Source organism: Crocuta crocuta, unplaced genomic scaffold, assembly GCF_008692635.1.
Source record: "Crocuta crocuta isolate KB4526 unplaced genomic scaffold, BGI_CrCroc_1.0 scaffold24, whole genome shotgun sequence".
NCBI lineage: Eukaryota > Metazoa > Chordata > Mammalia > Carnivora > Hyaenidae > Crocuta > Crocuta crocuta.
In genome coordinates this window covers 12,001,095-12,020,935 of record NW_027530974.1, presented here as the reverse complement: position 1 = coordinate 12,020,935, position 19,841 = coordinate 12,001,095, and the positions used below count along the sequence as shown (strand labels likewise).

At 42.7% G+C, this 19,841-nt stretch overlaps 1 protein-coding gene across 3 annotated transcripts in view; it reads left to right on the top strand.

Moving 5' to 3' along the window:
- The window catches only part of RANBP9 (RAN binding protein 9), an 82,442-nt gene that overhangs the window by 57,445 nt on the left and 5,156 nt on the right, over positions 1–19,841 (top strand). For 2 of the 3 annotated variants that reach the window (XM_077770119.1, XM_077770118.1), the window contains 7 exons: positions 749–933; positions 3,577–3,689; positions 5,049–5,157; positions 7,100–7,290; positions 8,410–8,554; positions 12,003–12,124; positions 13,782–13,933. In XM_077770119.1, the coding sequence (XP_077626245.1) occupies positions 749–933; positions 3,577–3,689; positions 5,049–5,157; positions 7,100–7,290; positions 8,410–8,554; positions 12,003–12,124; positions 13,782–13,933 (1,017 nt within the window). The remainder of the gene's footprint in view (positions 1–748; positions 934–3,576; positions 3,690–5,048; positions 5,158–7,099; positions 7,291–8,409; positions 8,555–12,002; positions 12,125–13,781; positions 13,934–19,841) is intronic. The other variant, XM_077770117.1, reaches the window with a different exon arrangement.

Below are 19,841 nucleotides of genomic sequence, written 5' to 3'. Positions count from 1 at the left end.
ACAACTAGTGACAGAGCCAAAAAGACCCCTGTATTTTTGTGTGTACTTGAACTACTTGTTTAGCTTCAAAACTTGGAATAGATCTAAATTTGTTTCTCTGTGAATTTGATGATTTAAATCCCTTTCCACTCCTGAAGTATCTGCATTTGAGTCTTTTATTTTTATACAGAGAATGGCACTGTGTTTTGCTTATACTTAAGTTCTTACCACCATCCCTTCATAATGACTTGCCAAATATACAGATAAATGAAATCAAGAAACTTAAAGTGGTGCCTGCCTGGGAAGAATGGTACTTCTCCAGTAACTAATTTGTCTTCACATGACGTTTCTAGAAATTCATCAGACATATCATATATGAAAGGATAAGTCTTAATTAGTGTGTTTACACTTCAATCAATGTGTAATGCTTAGGTGACATTGTTTAGAGCAAGACTTGTGTTTTTGCTTATTAGAAGTATAATGACACACAGTCTCTGAATAAATAAAATAGGTGGCTTAGGTGGCTTTATACTTTTCTTTATTAGATAATGGGACATGCTACTTTTTTTTTCGAGCATTCAGTCTCATTTAGATTATTTGCTCTCAATTGTCTTTAGGTAATTTTCTTTATTGGCTTTGATCAAGATTTTAATCTATTCAAGAAGTAAAATTCTGTTATTTGAAAGGTAGCATTCGAAAGAATGAATAAGACTTTAATATAAACAGATAGATAGATAGATAGGTGCTAGTGAAATGTGTTGTCTTACAGCCAAATTTATATCCCACCGTGGGGCTCCAGACACCAGGAGAAGTTGTGGATGCCAACTTCGGGCAGCACCCTTTCGTGTTCGACATAGAAGATTATATGCGAGAGTGGAGAACCAAGATACAGGCACAGATAGACCGGTTTCCTATTGGAGATCGGGAAGGCGAATGGCAAACCATGATACAAAAGTAAGTGGAGAAATTTGAATGGACGCCATTCAAAAGTATATTTTCTATAAAACATTCGTCTAGTATGAAAGAATACTTACTGAAGCATTTTAATCTACTTTCTGTCCTAATAATTTTAGTGTGTCGTTGATTACACTTAAATCTCTATAAACAGTAATTTACTTAAACGATTAAAAATACTTTTTATATATCCTAATAATTTTAATGTATTGATTACATTTTAATCTCTGTAAAAAGTAATTCACTCTACTTAAACGATTAAAAATGATTTTGTATTTGGTCTTACTAATTTGGTGGAGGAAATAAAGTGACACTAGATAGCTTGGGTTCATTCGTTTGCTATCCTTAGTCATAGGATTTAATGATTTCCATAGGCTACTTGATTCTGTTATTAATAGTGCCAACGCAAAAGACAAATTCAGGAAGATAACTTAGGTTGTATGATTCAGGAGTAATCGTTTTTGGACATGAACCTGACTGTCCAGGTCATATGTTTATGAGGATAAAAAAATATTATTCAGTTAAAATAAGCATCAAAGTAATGGTGTATAGTTAATGTACTGGAATACACACCTGGCATGTACGTTTTGTATTTCAAGATTTGACTAAATTTTTCCAGTGTATGGGTTACCCTGTCAGAATAATGTCAGCTAGTTTTGCTTACTAGGATTCCTTTTGTGCTAAAAATATTTACTATTTTTCATGTAGATTCAGGGAGGCTTTAATTGCCCCTGTTCTAAATAGGAAAAATCTGACCAAAAGCTTTCTCTTGAAGGAATTTTTTAAAAATCTTACTAATTATTCTTAATGTAGTTTACTTTTCAATGTTCTGATTTAAGAGGAAGCAAAAGGAATGAAGATCAAAGAGTTAGGAATGGAGTGAGGATTCCTAAATGCAGGATAAATACTTAGGAATTTGGGTGATACAGAATGGGTAGCAGCAAATAGTGGGTGTCAATAAAAGTACTATAAGATGAACCGCCTTAATCCTAACTCCTTCTTTATGAAAAAGTAGAATTTCATATAGAAGTCAGCAGGAAAATGCAAGCCCTATGACAGTCAGCTTTTTAGCCTATACCTTTGCTAAAAGGCTAGAGATGACACCTGGGTGTCAGTGGCACTAAATTGTAGCTCTGCAGCTTGAAATAGTGTAGACTTAAAAATTATGTAACAGTAAATTTAAATCATCATTTTCACTACTGTCATTTCACCCGAGAAAATAGCAAAGACTTTGAGATCAGACCATCAATCTGACAGTTTGTCTTAAATGTCTGTGTAATTACTCTGAACACTTGTAAATTTAAAGATACAATAAAATTTCCTGCGTGTGTTTTTTGGAGGAGATAGTGGTTGGAAGACATGATGATAATGTGGAAAACATGCTTCTTCCCTGGAGTCGTTCTCTTCTGGTGTCACAGAAGCTCTGCCCGAGCAATGAAGCCTGGCTGGATGTCTCACGGTCACCAGGAGTTAGAGCTACCATAAGGGCTGTCCTGAGGTCACATCCCTTTCATGTCGTAAAAATGGTTGCCGCCGAGCATCCTCGCAGGGCAGTAGGAGAGGAAACCTTGTTCATCTTCATCCTGTAGTCAGCGTCCAGTGAGGACCCTCACCGCCACCCCCCTCTTTACAAAACCGACGCTCCCCATGACCTCCTAGGGGGTCTATTTAAAAAAGCTCTTCCCTACCCTTTTACATTAATTTGACCAATTAGATGAAATAAAATGAAAAATCTTGCTTCTTAGAGATTTGCCCCTCTGCCACTCAGTCCCTCTGCCCTGAACCACAGCTTCCCAGCACTTTCTGGTAGGGCCTTAGTAGAGTCAACTGGAGGCACGTTTAGGATTTGAATATTTGGATATTTTGGTTATTGGGGTTAATAGTGTTGAATCAAGTCTTTGTAACCTTTTGTGGTTAGATGTAAACGTGTTCTGACCACTTGATGACCTTTAAAAAAATACACTTGTTCTTTGGAAGTGTCGCACTTCCGTGTAAGTCACATCTGAGTGATTTTTTTGTGTACAGTCATACTAATAGACTTAGATTAGAAGGATATCTTCTCACTGATTCGTATTCTCAACCCCAGAGACTTTGTTCGGAAGATTCTCTCCGGTTCACCTGAGTATTTCTTGTGCTCCCTCCTGTGATCCCATCTCACCGAGCTGACGAGCAGAGAAAGGAGCTGAGCTCCACACCACGCAAAGAGTTAATCCGTTATTTTTAAATGACTGTATTTTATAAAATGCCAACACTTCCCTGGGATAAGCCATGCAGTAAAGGTGAAACCGGAATGACGGTCCATGGGATTGAGTATAAGGATGGGAATAATAAGAGAGGCCCCGGGGATATCGGGGAGTTAAGAATCAAGAGCCCTGTGGCGTCCTCACCTCTCTAGTGGTAGTGACTCCTAGGGAGCGTGCTCTGCACATGGGATTTGCAGCCACCTTGTTGAAAATACGACCTGAATAGAACAAAATGTTTTTTTTTTTTCAAACTTACTTTAAAGTTGAGATTCTTAAAGCCTCGTTTCAAGGGAATAGGTTGGTTTTATAACATCAGAGTAGATCTTGTTTTATATAACTTGTAGTATGAAGCCTGTATTCTCTTGACTAAAAGATGTGTGTTTCTTCTTTTTATTTTAAGAATGGTTTCATCTTATTTAGTCCACCATGGGTACTGTGCCACAGCAGAGGCCTTTGCCAGATCTACAGACCAGACCGTTCTAGAAGAATTAGCTTCCATTAAGAATAGACAAAGTAAGGACCCTGTGGTGCATGGATAACACTTGTTTTCAGATTATAGGTTTGGTTATATCAATTTTTAGAAATTTTATTTTTTTAAATTAAAACCTTTTCAAATATATTAAAATGGATGCCTCTGAAATTTATTTTCATTGACATTTTTGAAGACCACCATTAAAAAAACCTCACATGAGACTGTGTTAGCGTTCCGGATGGAGAAAGATAGAATTTTGGAGAAAGTTTTGTAGGAAATGTTTACTATTTTTTCTTTAAAAATGTTTGCTTTAGCTTTTAGGAAGTAAACATGTAACACATTTTTTTTTTTTAGTTGGTTAAGCAATCCCCATATGATTAGATAACTAGCAGAGATAATACCTAAAAGAAATGTAAGTCTTTGCATTTAAATTGCTGTCTGAACTCAAGGTAGTATTGACCTTACGTTTTATTACTCGGGTCCCAGTGCTGTGGCCAGAGCTGCTGGGCCCAGTCTCCCCAGTCTCCCTCAGCGTGTAACTCCCATAGTTAGCCTCCTAAGTAAAAGTGGTGCAGCTAGTCCCCCAGGGAGGGGATGATAGGCATTGAAACGTGATGGGTGAAATCATGATGGATGAAAACAATGTTTTTATAAGTCACACTGCTATAGGAACACTTATTCCATTGTGTTGTCGCTAACTGAGCTTGTCTGTCTTTCTCACTTGTTTAAGCTCTGGCAAACAGGAGATGATCACTTACTCTTTTGGTGTGTTCATCATGTAATGTAACAACTACCTGACAGCGGGGAACAGTCAGGGAATGTTGAATTCAGACCTTACTCAAAGGATACCAATCTCTTAGTACTGGGTTCAGAAATTACCACATTTGATGAGGCATTTTGAATATTAGCTCTTTAATGTTTGCTCTGGTCTTTAAACAAAAACACACACACACGCACACACTTTATTGAGGTAGGATTGGCATATTAGATAGAAGCTGACACAGTGCATAAGTTGAAGAGTTGGGGATAAGTATCCCGTGAAGCCAGCACCGCACTGTACGCCATCGACATGTCCCTCTTTTTAAATCTTAGTGTTTAAAATCTCAGTAATGCTCCCCAGATGTTTTTCCTGTATTACTTATAGATTTGTGATTTTTAGAAATAGTTTATGAAAGTACTTGTTTTTCCAATTCTTTAATGTGTCTGAAATTGTTCCTTGATTGCCTAATAGAAACTGTGATTTAAAAAAAAAGAAATGGAAGTCGATCCACAATGATTTAAATACTTTTTTTTACTAACTTTTTTTTTGGCGGTCCACTAAGTTTATGATTAATCTTTTGCCACTGAGTGTATGTTTCTACTCTTAAAAAAGTAATCTTGTGCTTTCTTTTTCTAAATAGGAATTCAGAAATTAGTGTTAGCAGGAAGAATGGGAGAAGCCATTGAAACAACACAACAGTTATACCCAAGTTTACTTGAAAGAAATCCTAATCTCCTTTTCACATTAAAGTGAGTTTGTTTAATAAAATGTTATTTTATACATATAAATGTGTGTGTTATGTATAATCAGAATTATTTTCATGTTTTGATAGTTTTGGTTTTACCCCGTTCCAGGTATTTGCATATAATTTTGTAATACAGCACGCTTCCGTAACGGTCTGTAAAAAACACTTTTTTGTTTAGGATTGTAAGCAGATGGCATCTCTTGCTGTTTCTGCTCTTCTGTCATGCTAGCTATATGTTTAAAAATGTTAAAATTGTATTTAGAAGATGGGTATCTGTTTTTCCTCCTGCAAAGTACCTTATTGTAAGTCTGTGTTATTTTCGAAAGCTGTGGTAAAATATGCATAACATTTGCTTTGTTGCACATGCACTTCTGTAGTTTTTTTTTTTTTTAAGCTTATTGATTTTGAGCAAGCATGCACGTGCACAGGTGGGTGGGGGGGGTGCAGAAAGAGTCGGGGAGAGAGAATCTCAGGCAGGCTCCGCACTGTCTGTACAGAGCCCGATGCAGGGCTCGTACTCACGAACTGTGAGATCCTGACCTGAGCCGAAGTCAAAAGCCAGAGACTTAACTCACTGAGCCCCCCAGGCACCCTGTGCAGTTGTGTGCAACTGAGTGGAGTCACGTTGTTCTGTCACCCATCATCCACTTCCAGAACTTTTCTCGTTATCCCGAACGGACACTCGAAGTCCCCATTTCTCCTGCCCCCCACCCCCACCCCCAGCAACCACCATTTTTCTTTCTGTTTCTGTGAATTTGCATGAGATTCCTCTGGGTGCCTCAGATAAAAGAAATCATGCCGTCTCTGTTCTTGTAACTGGGTTATTTCTCCCAGTGTATTGTCCTCAAGCCCCATTTGTGTTATAGCACGGGTCAGAATTTCTTTCCTTTGGAAGGCTGAATAATTGATAAATCTTCGGGTTGCTTTCACTTTCGTTTTTACGTATAACGCTCCTGTGACCAGGGATGTATGAATATCCGTGTGGGGTCCCTGAAGTGGAATTGTTGAACCTATGATAAATCTGTTTCATTTTTTAAGGAAATTAACCCTTAGGACTCTAGCCCTGCACCATCTTACAGTCTCAGCCAGCCTGGTGTCCCCAGATCTTGTTTGCAGTTTTTAAATAGCCATCATAATTTGGCTTTTTTTTAATTGGTCTTACAAATCTTTATTATTTTTAAATTCAGGTGTTATTAAGCTTAATATTTCAACTAAGTACCAGAAACCCTTTATTCTCCTTTTTCTTTTTTCTGTGGGGGAGGGCCAGAGGGAGAGAGAGAATCCCAAGCAGGCTCCCGCCTACCACGGAGCCCGACCTTTAAGGGGCTCTGTTCCCCAACCTTGGGACCAGGACTTGAGCCAAAATCAAGAGTCGGACACTTAACCGACTGAGGCGCCCAGGTGCCCTCCCAGAAACCCTTTCTTTGTAAGCCGAATGCCAGAATTGTTTTGCTTAAGAGTAAAATTTTAAGTGTGGCACATTTTGGTTAAGAGGTTGCAGTGGGAGTTGGGGTGAGGAAAAGTGGGGAACAAGGCTCTTTGCATCACATGTATACGAAAGCATATCGTATCGCGTTCTTGCGTACTGTGTGACTTGCCACCAAGTGCAAATATTATTTGATTAAATTATTTTAGCTTCAAAAACGAAATCCGTTTAAGTTGACTTTTTATAGCTACAGATAGCCTCACTTTCTTGGTAAATCTTAATGAAAGGTGATAGAGTGTCTTTTGCTTTACACCCTGATTTTTCTGGAACTTTTTAAGTTATTCTAAGCAGTACTGTATATGAAACTCTATGTAGTGTTTGTAGCACACCATCTAAAGGCCACACTTACTGATAAATTCAGGTTCTTTGAGTATTTCCATTCAGAAATCCATTGTCACTACGAAATAAACTGCTCTTTGAAAATGACCCAAGTAAAACGGTCTCTTTTCTTTCTTCCTAGAGTGCGTCAGTTTATAGAAATGGTGAATGGTACCGATAGTGAAGTACGATGTCTGGGAGGCCGGAGTCCAAAATCTCAGGACAGTTACCCTGTCAGTCCTCGACCTTTCGGCAGTCCGAGCATGAGCCCCAGCCACGGAGTGAGCATCCACAGCCTCGCGCCGGGCAAGGGAAGCAGCGCCCATTTCTCTGGTGAGACTCAGCCTTCCGACGTTGCTCTGAAGCGTTGGCCCTCCTTTGTATTTTTGAACCAGAGTGAACATGTTTTGAAACACGGACATTTTCCACATAGCTGTTTTTGCCCATGCGCATGCTTGCTCTCACGTTGTCCTGGAAGAAAAATTGTAAGTGGGTCAGACTCGTGTGTTTTTAGTACCAGGAGGTGGCTTAAAGAAGTGGTTTCTGAGAGTAGATTATTAGCAGATCTTCATAAACGAAGGCCAACATTCAAGCTCTCTAGAAGATCAGTCATAGATAATCATAGGTAAATCATAGGTAAAAGGTAACTGTGTGTTCTAATCAAGTGTAAATGAGAAGGCGGCGCCGTGGCCGTGGCCACTCCTCGCTGGGCCGCCTGCTTTCTCTCTTTCCCCACCCGGCCTCTGCTGTACCTGCTTCATTTTCTCACGTCCCTCTGGGCTCACTGGTCATAGGCTCTCAGGCTTTTGGTGTTCTAGTCACTGAAATTCTCTCCTCTCCTGCCTTTGATGACCTCACTTCTGTGGGTTTATTTCCAGTCTTCTCAGTCTTCTTTCTTAGCTGGTCTCATTCTGTCCTTCTGTACATTTCACCTCCCAAAACAGAAGTCCTCTTTCTGTTTCCTGTCATAGAGTAACTAACACCTTTGCTTCTCCTCAGCCTGTGTGTGCCTTTTACCTCTCGATTTATTTACATTGCCATCCCATACAGTGCGCATGATTCTCACATTTGTACCCTTCGCCCCCTCCTTTCTTGAATTCCATGCATTTACTCGGGCGTAAGACAATACCTCGCTTCAGTGTATTCTTACATTAAATGGGAACGATGAGAACTCAGGCCTCGTGGGGGACTTGGGGCATTAAATAAGACCCATATTTGGGTCTTTGGGCCTTTGGTAACTGTCTGAGGAGATGATAATTACAGCCCACGATTAATAGCCTTCTGTCTTTTCAAAGAAGTTATCTGTTTACTTTTAAGTAGTGCATTGACTTGCCTACATTATAAAAGCTTTAACTGCAAGATCAGAATATGGGCATGTAATAGTCATTACAGCTGAATAGTAAGTTCGTGTTTGCTTGTATTTTCACGCACCCTTTTCTTGTTTTGCCCCAGGTTTTGAAAGTTGTAGTAATGGTGTGATATCAAATAAAGCCCATCAGTCCTATTGCCATAGTAAACACCAGTCATCCACTTTGAATGTACCGGAGCTGAACAGTATAAACATGTCAAGGTCACAGCAAGTTAATAACTTCACCAGGTATGCGTGTCCCTAGCTTTGTGTCACTCTACGCAACCTTATTAGTAGCGTCATCGTTTGTAATCATTTGGAAAACTTGAATCGTATCGTCCATAATGGGGGTCCGGGAGTTCCCAAGTGCTCAGAGAATAAAAGGGTAGGGAATGAGGTCCCCAGAGCTTGTTGGCCTCCCCGGGTGCCAGCAGCCTCTTTTCCTTGTTCCTCCCTCATAGTCTGCATCCCTCCTCCCTCTGCCGGGCTGTAAGCGTGCGTCCCGGACCCCCGCCCCCGGTCTTGCTGCCGGCCTGGCTTGTACCGACGGCCACGAAAATGCTGTCCCTGGTGTTTCCAGGTTAAGTCACAGTGGTGTATTTACTCGCTACAAGTAACATAGAGATGTTTGCAACTATTATTTTCTCTCCATGTGGGTTTCCTGGTGTAGATGTGTATAAGGTTCTCTGAGTTCCAAATAACTAACTTGACAAAGCATCTTTCTTGAAAGCCCGACTTCAGGGGGCTTTGCTTGTAGTAGGAGATGGACTTTAAGTCATTCAGCAAACAGACAGCACGAGCCCAGTTCTGACGTCCTGTCGGAGGTCAGACCTTCAGCCGGGCCCAGTCTCTGACTCCGGAGAGCTGTGAGAGAAGAGGTGTCTGTGTCACTGTACTGCCGCCCTTTATATATGTGGGTTGAATATTCGTGAACCTCAAGGTTCATGGAAGGGAACCATCTGAATACGAGTTCTTACGAAGCCAGCCTGCCCAGATCATCCAGCGTCTGGATACGCTGTGGTTCAGGACCAGTGGAATGATGAAAAGTAATGAGTAGATTTTATCAGCCTGATGGTGGTTTGGTCTTACAACATGAATTGATTGGTCATGCGCCATTTTGGGGGAATGTTCAGCAGTGCAAAAACTTTTTCACCGAAGAAGAAAGCAACTGACTTTTGACGTGGAATCTTAATAGGAAATAGGATTCTAGAGAAAGGCGGATATGTGAAAATCTGTGTTTGCGAATCAGGAGAGTCATGAGAATACCCAGATTATCTATCCAGGTGCCAGCTTGCCGAAGTGGTGGTGTGTGGTGTGCCACAGACGTGGTGTGAGAGGAGTGGGAAAAATGCTGTCTTTCACGGTAGAAACCACGTACTAGAAAATAGGTTAGAGAGCCGTGTCGTAATCCGAATTCTGTATGGAACGTATATGTACGTGTACGTACTTTATACATAGCACGTGAGCACTCCATTCTTGCTAGAGGGTTCTGCCATTGTTGGTGGCAGGGCTGTGGGCAATTCCGGCAGTTTGCGGCTTCTTCTCTGAAATACTCCTCATGGCAGGAAGTTGCCAAAGAGACCTGTTGTTACCTGAGTTCAGGGAAGCAAGCTCACCGGAAGGGTTTGGTGACGCAGCGTCTTCTCTGTGGGAGAAGCAAGTGAGCTTGTGAGATGCCTGGAACCATTAACACGGTAACAGTTACTTTATGGGGGGCGAAGGCTTTCCTTACAAGCCTGCTCTGAAGTAGCCGGGCTGGTACCACTACTAAAGCCATTTGACAGATGTAGAGCCGACACCAGAAAAGTAAATTTGAGTTTTCGTTGTTGTCAACGATAAATGTCAATTAGTAAGTAGCTAGTAAGTTGCAGAGCAGTGACTGCGTCCCAGGATTTCGGACTTCTGGTCACGTGCTTTATCTCTTCTGCAGCATTGCTCCCTACCCTCTCCCCTCCTTCCTCTTCCCCTCCGAGCAAGCCTGGCTGTAAAACCGAGTTCACTTGTTACTCTTCCAGGATGATTTCCTTGGTTACATCCCCCCCCAAATGGGGTGGCTCCTTGTGATTAACTTTCACCTGCCGCTGGAGGGCAGAGGCTCATTGCCTCATTGTAACCTCAGCACGGAACACACCATGGGCTCTGAGGCTGTGAGTGTGTTGAATGACAGAGTGTGTTGAATGAAAGAATCTCTCCCAAATACCGTATTGAATTGTCAAAAGAAAAAAGAAAAGGAAAAGAAGTTTTAGTATATCAAGATCACTAGGAGCCATGATCTCAAGAATTTCCATTAAATTAAACATTATTTTTAAAGTTTGATTTTTTTTTTTTAATGTTTTATTTATTTCTAGGAGAGAGAGACGGCGTGAGCAGGGGAGGGTCAGAGAGAGAGGGAGTCACAGACTGAAACAGGCTCCAGGCTCTGAGCTGGCAGTCAGCACAGAGCCCAACACGGGGCTCGAACCCATGAACCGCGAGATCATGACCTAAGCGGAAGTCGGACGCTTAACCGACTGAGCCACCCAGGCGCCCCTAAAGTTTGATTTTTCTTATCAGTTGTCAAAGTTCATCAAGATACAGTAAGCGAGTTTCTGACTGATGGAGTCATCCTGGGGCCGTTTCCCCCTTCTTCGTCAGTCTCTTTTATCTTCCATGTTTCACCAGTAGGAGCAAAGCTCTCACACTCACACACTGAAACTCAGCACTCACCCCGAGGTGCCACCCGCGGTTACCTCTGGCGGTGTGTGCACAGGGCGCTTTCTGCTTACCTGCATTCAGTGTACGTTGCTTTTGTAATGAGAAAAGTGCATTTTAATTTAAATCTCCTTTGTTTTCGTGAAGTGTTTCTTTCTGGGCTATATAATCCCTGCCTAGATCTTCACTGGAGAAATCTTCAAGAAGAGGTGTTTATCATTCTCAGAGCGAGAGTACAGAGGAGGTGAGGGCGCGCGCCCACGAGCTCAGCATGTCCAGATAGTTACTGGCACAGCACTGTGCTTCAGTAAATGTGACATGAGCGAAAAGCAGGAGCGACCTAAATACCCAAAATAGCATTTTTAAAAGTAAGATTTAGCAGCGCTTTAGATGCTGTAGCCAGTAAGCCTGCGGGGTAGGTGGCGGTGGGGACGGGCCAGGGTGAGAGGGCCAGCGAGGTGGTCCTCCAGAGCACGGAGGCTGCGTTTCTGAGTGGTGAGGACGTATGCTGCCACGTCCTGGCCAGTAAAGAACACCTCGTCCTGGAAGAGATGACTATGAGGGCACGAAGTGGGAGCCAGTGGGATCCTGGAATCGTTTGCTTCGAAAGGCTGGTTTTCCCCTTTACTGCTGGAAGTGCGTGTGGCGTGAGGCCAGGGCACCCAGGGCAGGAGCTGGTCAGCACAGAACGAAGTACAGGTCTGACTTGGAAAAGTGGTGAGAAGCTGTTGAAAAGGAGTTTGTCCGTATTGATGCAAAGTCAGAAAACCACTACATTTTAAGACATACACTTTCTTTCTCCCTCCAGGAGTACAGCTTTGTTAAGAGTCTGCTGCATATCGGCCTTGAAGAGAGTCAAGATTTAACCAAATACCTTATTTTTGCAGATTGCTGTTGCCTTACAAAGTCAGTCTACAAGTAGGCTATGAGTAGTAATTTATTTTAAACTAAGCTACGAGGATGTGATTTCTAAAATTAGGTTTGTTCGGTTTTTTCTTATTTCCAGTAATGATGTGGACATGGAGACGGAGCACTACTCCAACGGGGTCGGAGAGACTTCATCCAACGGGTTCCTAAATGGTAGCTCTAAACATGACCACGAAATGGAAGATTGTGACACTGAAATGGGTCTGCAGTGATATTTCTTACATTTTTAATAAAAAATGATGACTACAAGGTTATGTTTTTACTTGTATTGATTCCCAGCTGATGAGCATAAATCACAGTTAACGATGTATGTGCCATTGGATTTGACAAGACTACGTGTTATGTAAACTGCCTTGTGCGAGTCGGCTGCTAGAGAGAGAGGTGAAGCTCCAGCCAGCTTTCTGTGCTGGGCTGACTTCCACTCGCTTTAGCGCTGGCGTTAGCGCAGCCTTACCCTTGCTAGTGTTAACTGTCTTGTAGGATACTTGGGGTTGGGGATATGAACGTTTTTATACTGAGTGTACAGTATGTGTATATATATATAGTTTATACGGTATAGCCAGTAAAGGCCAAATGGGTAGAGATGATTTTATAAATTCTAATGAGTTTCTTAAGTTCATTTAATCTGAATATATGTGACTATGCATAGTTCAGTGCCTGGCACACAGTAGGTGCTTCAGTATGACCCACCCTTCTTCCGCCCCACCCCCCAAAATTATGCAGCAGAAAGGTACATTAGCATGCACAGTTTTTGTTGGCAACTTGTGTAATAAATTGTACCATAATGGTAAACCAGCAGCAAACTTTCCCATCAATTGGAGAATGAAAATTATCGGAGCTTAAAAATTGTTTTTTGTCTGACTTGGGTGACATTAGATTTCTGAGTATTTAGGGGTTCAAAGGTCCTTGTTGAGGATTGTTGTTGAGGATTGTGTGTTCGGTGTGTAATCCATTTTTCCAGCAAGGGGTGTAGTTAAAAGGCAGCCTAGGTTCCTTCTCTCACATACCAGCACCATCAACAATCAGAGTATAGTCAGAGCACAGTGATTGAGAGTTCTGGAGCCAGACTACCTGGATTTGAATTCTGCGACTGCCATTTGCTACCTGTGTAACCTTGGCCAAGTTAGTTACGAGCTCAGTGCCTCGGTTTCTTCATCTGTAAAATGGGTGTAGTAATAATAGAAACTGCCTCATAGGCCACCGTGAAGATTAAGTGGGCTAATTTGTGAAAAGCTAATGGGCACAAAGGAAGTGCTTAGTAAATGTTAATTATCATCATCATTAGTAATTTTTATGTTATTAGGGATTCATATGGTTACATTATTGATCTGCGATTATTGTCAACCAAGATATATACTAAACAATTATTTTCTCAAAGTGTGTAATTAATCTGCGGTAACATGGTGTCTTCACCATGTGTCTAACATGTGTTTTTATTGGAGTCATTTAGCTTTTTGCCTGGAGGAATCCTCCTATTCCGTCTGTGCTCCGTGTCAGTGAGGGAAGCCTGAGAGGCAGTGCTGCTTTCTTCTTAGTGCTGCTTCATGTAGTTTTTAGAGAATTGTGCTTAACGTCTAAGCTTTTTCCTCATATTCCAGAGGCATACTAAATCGAAAGGTTGTCACCTGACTTTGACCTGCATGCTGGAGATTAGAGCCTACAATCTTGAGACCTAGATGAAGTATACCTTTTAGCTACAGGTTTCCTATTAAATGAAAAAGAAAACTGCATATTTAAATAAATTATTAAGTAGTAGTTCCTAAATGAAACATACAGAATGTTATAAGCAATTTATGTTCATTTCTCTGTGGTGCTCCATTTAATAAGGTAGTAAAATACTTGTTTGTTTTGCTTACAGAAGTCGATTCGAGTCAGTTAAGACGCCAGCTGTGTGGAGGGAGTCAGGCCGCCATAGAAAGAATGATTCACTTTGGAAGAGAGCTCCAAGCCATGAGTGAACAGCTGCGGAGAGAGTGCGGCAAGAACACGGCAAATAAAAAAATGTTGAAGGTAGATTGTTTTTCCTTCAAAGATTATAAATGTGTCAGAAGAACTAAAATTTAATTTTTGTCAAACACGGAGTACTAGGAATTCTTGGTGGACTTCAGGTAAAAAGTATGGATTCGGGGCACCTGGGTGGCTCCGTTAAGCATCAGACTCAGCTCAGGTCTTGCTCTCTGGGTCGGGAGTTCCAGCCCCATGTTAGGCTCCGTGCGGCGCACAAAGGCTACTTAAAAAAAAAGGTATGGATTCAGTCTCAGTTCTGCCGCCTGTCGGCATTTTATGCCATTTGTCAACGCACTTTCGTTTCATTTTCTTAGCTGTAAAATTGGCAGAGTCATTAGGAGACATGCAAGTTTGTTGATAAAACTATAAATTTGACCTATTCTTATTTCCATAAACATTGTTCAGGGCTGCAGCAAATTGAATGTGTACTATGTGGTTTTCATGTTGATAGTGATCGCTGAGGCGTTAGGTCCTCTCTTAGAACCTCAGGGAGTTAAGGTACATTTTCAGATGTCTTCAGGACTGATGCCGAGGGTAGATGCAAGGTGGCTAAGACTCCACAGTTTAGTGTGTTCGTCACAGCTTTGTGTGGCAGTTGCAGTTGAAGTTTTCCCCTCCCGTAAGTCACTGTTGCTGGTCATCGTAGAGATGTTAAGACTTAAGTTTTTTCTTTCTCGTGCTCCTGAAAATCCCAACAGCCCTGCAAGTCTAGGAAATTTAACCTAGCTATTAATGTTGTTGTTTGTAATCCTGCATCAGCCTGGGCTCAAAGGTGATTCGGTATAAACATTTTCCCCTGCATGTTTTAAAAGAAGTGCAGAAACAAAGGTGAGATGCGTGTGGTGTGGCCTTGAGACCGAGGCCTGGGTGGAGCGGGAAGGAGCGAGGCCTCTGCCTGCCCTTCCTGACCCTGACCGAGCCTTAGTGCAACAGTTGGCACCGCCTCACGGCACCACACACGGCATACAAGCAGCCACCTGCACTGTAGCCTTAGACCAGCACCTGTGTAGACGGAACACCACCTGCTCAGCCTAGGATGATGGGCGAAGGGGCCACCTCCGTCCAGCACCGGTCACGGCATGCGGCCTTGTGCTTTCAGGAGCTGGGCCGGGAGCGGCGGTGGGTTCACCCCGTGTTGTACTTCAGCTGCGGGGTCGCGCCACTGCGATTTCTGGCGGTGACCCTGAGCTATCAAAAAACACTTTTTTTTAAAAAAATTAGGATTCTTATGCTGAATAAAATTGGTGGAATGTGTAATTTAAACAGTTTTTCATTTAGAATGTCAGATCGCTTGGTGGGACTGCAAACTGGTGCAGCCACTGTGAACACAGTTTGGAGATCTCCCAAAAATTAAAAATAGAATTACCATTTGATTCAGTCATTCCACTACTGGGTATTTACCCTAAGAATGTGAGAACAGTCATTCTAAAAGATCCACGCACCCCTGTGTTTATAGCGGCATTATCTCCCGTAGCCAAATTACGGAAGCAAAACGTCCATCAACAGATGAAGGGATAAAGAAGTGGGAGATACAGATACACGCGCACAATGGAATGTTACTCAGCCCTAAAAAAGAATGAAATCTTGCCATTTGTGACGACGTGGATGGACTTAGTATGATGCTAAGTGAAATAAGTCCGAGAAAGACAAATACCACACGATTTCACGCATATGTGGAATTTAAGAAATAAAATGAAACAAGAAAAAAGACAAAAAACCAGGCTCAGCCCTAGAGAACGCATGCTGCTGTCGCCAGCAGGGAGGTGGGTGGGGGGAATGGGTAAAATAGGTGATGGGGATCAAGGGGTGCACTTGGGATGAGCCCTGGGTGATATGCATAATTGTTGAATCACCCTGTTGTGCACCCGAAACTATTGTAACACTGTATGTTAATTATACTGAAAAAAAAATTTTTTTAAAGTAAACTAAATTAAAACCAGGCATTGATATATTAGGAAAATGGCTGCCCACATTTGCCCTGTAAGGTGAAGAATTCCTTGAGGTCAGATTAGGTCTTTATTGAATTCCCCCCCCACCTTTTATTTTTTTAAAGAAAAAAAAATTTTTTTTAACGTTTTATTTCTGAGCGAGAGACAGCATGAGCAGGGGAGGGTTAGAGAGAGAGGGAGACACAGAATCTGAAGCAGGCTCCAGGCTCTGAGCTGTCAGCACAGAGCCCGACATGGGGCTCGAACCCACGAACCATGAGATCATGACCTGAGCCAAAGTCAGATGCTTAACAGACTGACCCCCCAGGCGCCCCTGAACTCCTCTGCCTTTAAATGTACCTAATGCACATAGCAGCTCGCTATTTGTGAATGTTTATTAAGAGTTTTGTTTATATGGGTTCTATGTATTGATATTTACCAAACTAGAAGTTACCAAAACAGATTATTAATTTACTTACCAATAATCATAGATCCATTGAATCTTTTTATGAAAAATAACTTCCAGAAACATTTGAAGATGGGCATCACTTTACAGTTTTGTAAACCTCTTTAAGTGCCAGGCTTAATGGAGGGGAAGTTGGGTTCTTGTCCCTTCCTGTATATTCGATGTGTTGTGCTGTCACTGTCATGGGCCCTGTGGCCTCTGGAAACCCCGCTGTGTGGCTGTGAGACAGAGAGTGAGGCGAGAAAAAGTGTTATCTCACTCTTGTGACGAAAACAGTGTTAACGTTACAGGACCTCGATCTTAGATGAACCCAGGTGTCTCTGGACTTACTTCAAGAATTGCTGTTCTGGGGGGTATTTGGGTACGAAATGTTTCTAAGAATAGGTCATCGTGACTGTTTTCTTGTTAGAACTTTATGCTAATTGTGCATGATGAGGGGATGTGATTTACGTAGTGTCTTTGAGAATGTAAGATTTCACTTAATCAGCTTCCTGTCTTTGATGCTGATGTGCATGAAGCTCAGAAAATGGCATTTATGGGGCCTCTTCTCCAAGATAGTCCTTGATTATACATTGAATCATGTGAAGATGGAATTCATCTTTTTCATCTAAAGGATGTGGATGGCTTTGATTTTGCACTTCTGACTTTTAAGCACGTGCCACCTGCCTTAAGAGACTTCGTTAATATTCTGCACTCCTTCCTTCCCATTCCCCCCCCTTATCTTGATCCACGAGGGGATAAGATGACTAACTGATCCAACTTACAAGTCCCCGAAGAACAGCCGGAGGATTTGAGGACACCATGAAGAGTGTTTTTTTTGTCATCGTTGAGGAGGTTTAGGAATTACTCCTTTTCCTTTTATTTTTCACTTCGGGGCACGTGTGATTGTAGTGGGTATTTTTTGTCTTTAATTTTGTGTGGATCCGGTAAGCATCCGAATCACACTTGCATCTGTAGAGAGAAAGATTCCTTTAAATGGGAAGCTGAGAGTTCCCTAAATGCTTTACCACATCGTGCTCCTCTGAGTTGTGGGGGGCAGGCCTCGGNGGGGGGCGGCGCAGGGGAGGCTGAACACAGTCCCGCCCCGAGGCGCGGCCCCAGCTGGTGACTGAGGCCCCGAGAGAGTGGCCGAGGCCTGCCCTGTTTAGAAGCTGCTGCGGGGTGTAAGCCCACCACGAGCACAGTTTGAGGATCCTGCCTAAATGACGTCACATTTACCTCAGAAGTTATTCCCGCTGAGATTTTTTTTTTTTTAAGTAAAAAGTAACCCCTAATCCCACAATTCAGTTTGTTTTGTGCCTTAAATCCCATGTGTGTATATTTTACCCAATTTTGGTAATTTTTTTTTAATTTCTATTGTCCTAAAAATTTACTTCCAGTTCCTGTGCATTAGTTCTTTTTAAATGGCTACATGATTCTCTCTCGTGTTGCCTATCAGCTCATCAGAGCATTGCTTGATGAGACTTTTTGCTTTTATTCACATGCTTCAGTGAATGCCTTTGTACATGTATCTTTGTTCCTTAGAAGTATAACACGGGATGGAGTCCTGGAGAGAGAATGGTGGAGTCCAAGGTTAGAGTGGTTGTGGCTTTTCCTGTATGTTGCCGCACTGTTCTCCAGAAGCCTTCCCCCCGCTTAGCAGCAGCAGCAGGAAGGGACAGTGCCAGACGTACCCGTGTTAATCTGTTTTGGTGGCTTCAGCCTCAGACCTTAAAATCATTTGTTTGCATTTCTTTGGTCACCGCCCTCCGGTGGGTTTCCCTGCAGGATTTAACATGTGACTGTTGCCGCCCTGATCTCCTTCCCTTTGTAGGGGAAGAGTTGTGGATTTTCGGAGGACCTGGTGGCATAAGCCGCCTTCTTCTTTTAAAGTTTTATTCATTTTCTTGCTTACAGCTTCACCTGACTTCCAAGCCTTGTTCCCTTGTGCTGCTCTGGGATCCCACTGAGGTCAAGCTTACCCACATCCATCCTCTAATTAAAACTCCGTTACATTTTGGAAAAAAAAATTCAAGCCTTTTAATCTGATTTGGGGACATTTTAGGATCTAAACTCCCCCACTCCTTTCCCCTGGTTCTGTCCGTGTCTTTCTCTCGGCCTGTTTCCATGTGACTTGGGTCTCTGGGACTGGGCCACATGACACAATACACTGTTCACAGGCAGCACACTGCACATTGTATATTTACACGCCCGACTTCTCTGGAAGACCATGTGGGTTCTCGGCACAAGGACTAGGTCCTGGTGACTGCTCTTTGTGCCCCGCAGCCGTGTGGAAGAACTGTTCAGTTGTTTTGAAAATATTAGAGCTAAATTTTAGACTTTTTCCATCTTAATATTTAGATCCGCAATTAAAAGAAGCTGTATCTTACTAAGAGAAGTTCTGTACTAGCTGTGTGCCCTTAAGCTCTCAGTGCCTCAGTTTGCTTCTCTGTGAGATGGGCATACTAGTATCCACCTCCTAAGGTTATTGTGAAGATGAGATTCTCATCTAAAATGTTGGTGCTCGAAACATGGCTTCACCCAGCATTAATGCACGATAAATTACTACCATCATTTTCTTTTTTCCATGAGGTTTTGGTTAAATGCTAGAAGCAGGTGTAAACAGAAGAATGGTCTGCCTTGAGATCTGGGCCCGCAGCCTTTCTCGTTTCTGGTTGTGTATCCAGATGTATAGACCCAAGAGGGACAGTTTTGTGCTTAGAAGTTTTTATGTACCAGTTGTTCCTTGAACAGTTCTGTAGTATGTGTGGTATGGGGATGGTACCTCAGTAGACGATTGTGGGGTAAATTACGTCTTGAGCAAAGATCAGTCTCTAGAAACGAGGTGATGAGAGTTGGCTTCCCAGGATATAGGACGTTAATACTCTTTCCATCAGTAAAGCGGATGGTGGGGAGCCGGGAAATAGAACCCGGTAGCCCTGTGCGATGCACTGTAAGAAGCAGGTCCTGTGATTAGCGAGTGTATGAAGCTTCCGCCCTGTACTCCGCGCCTGTGCGTAGCTGCAGGGGACTCCGAATAGTGTAATAAAGAATTTTTCTCCTGAGAAACCTTTCAGTAAAAAAATTGGGGCAAGCTGTCGACCACGAATGAAATACTCAGCAGCGTAAGACGGTCGACGATCCGCACACGTTCTGTTTGAGAGGCACCTGTATCCATGCCCACGGCCTCAGACTGCTCGGCACCTGCTGTATGGGCAGCCCCGCACCCCCACCCCTCCAGCTCCCACGGTGCGGGTGCTGGGACAGGAAGGGACGAGAGCACAGTTGACCAGCCAACCCTTCCCCGGCAGCTGCTGTGGGAGTAGCAGTGAGCCGAGCAGAGGCCTGGACCTGGGGTACTTTCCTGAGAAATTCTAGTCCTCCACGTGGCCGTGATCCGCATTTTGAAAGTGGTGTGAACCGAGTTCACCGACTGACACTTTGCTAAGCAGCGTTGCTCGCCCGCCTCTGAACTGGGAAGGCGTCCCGTGACTTCCCCTCTCTCTAGAACACTGCTCGGGTGAGGGCACTGACTTCA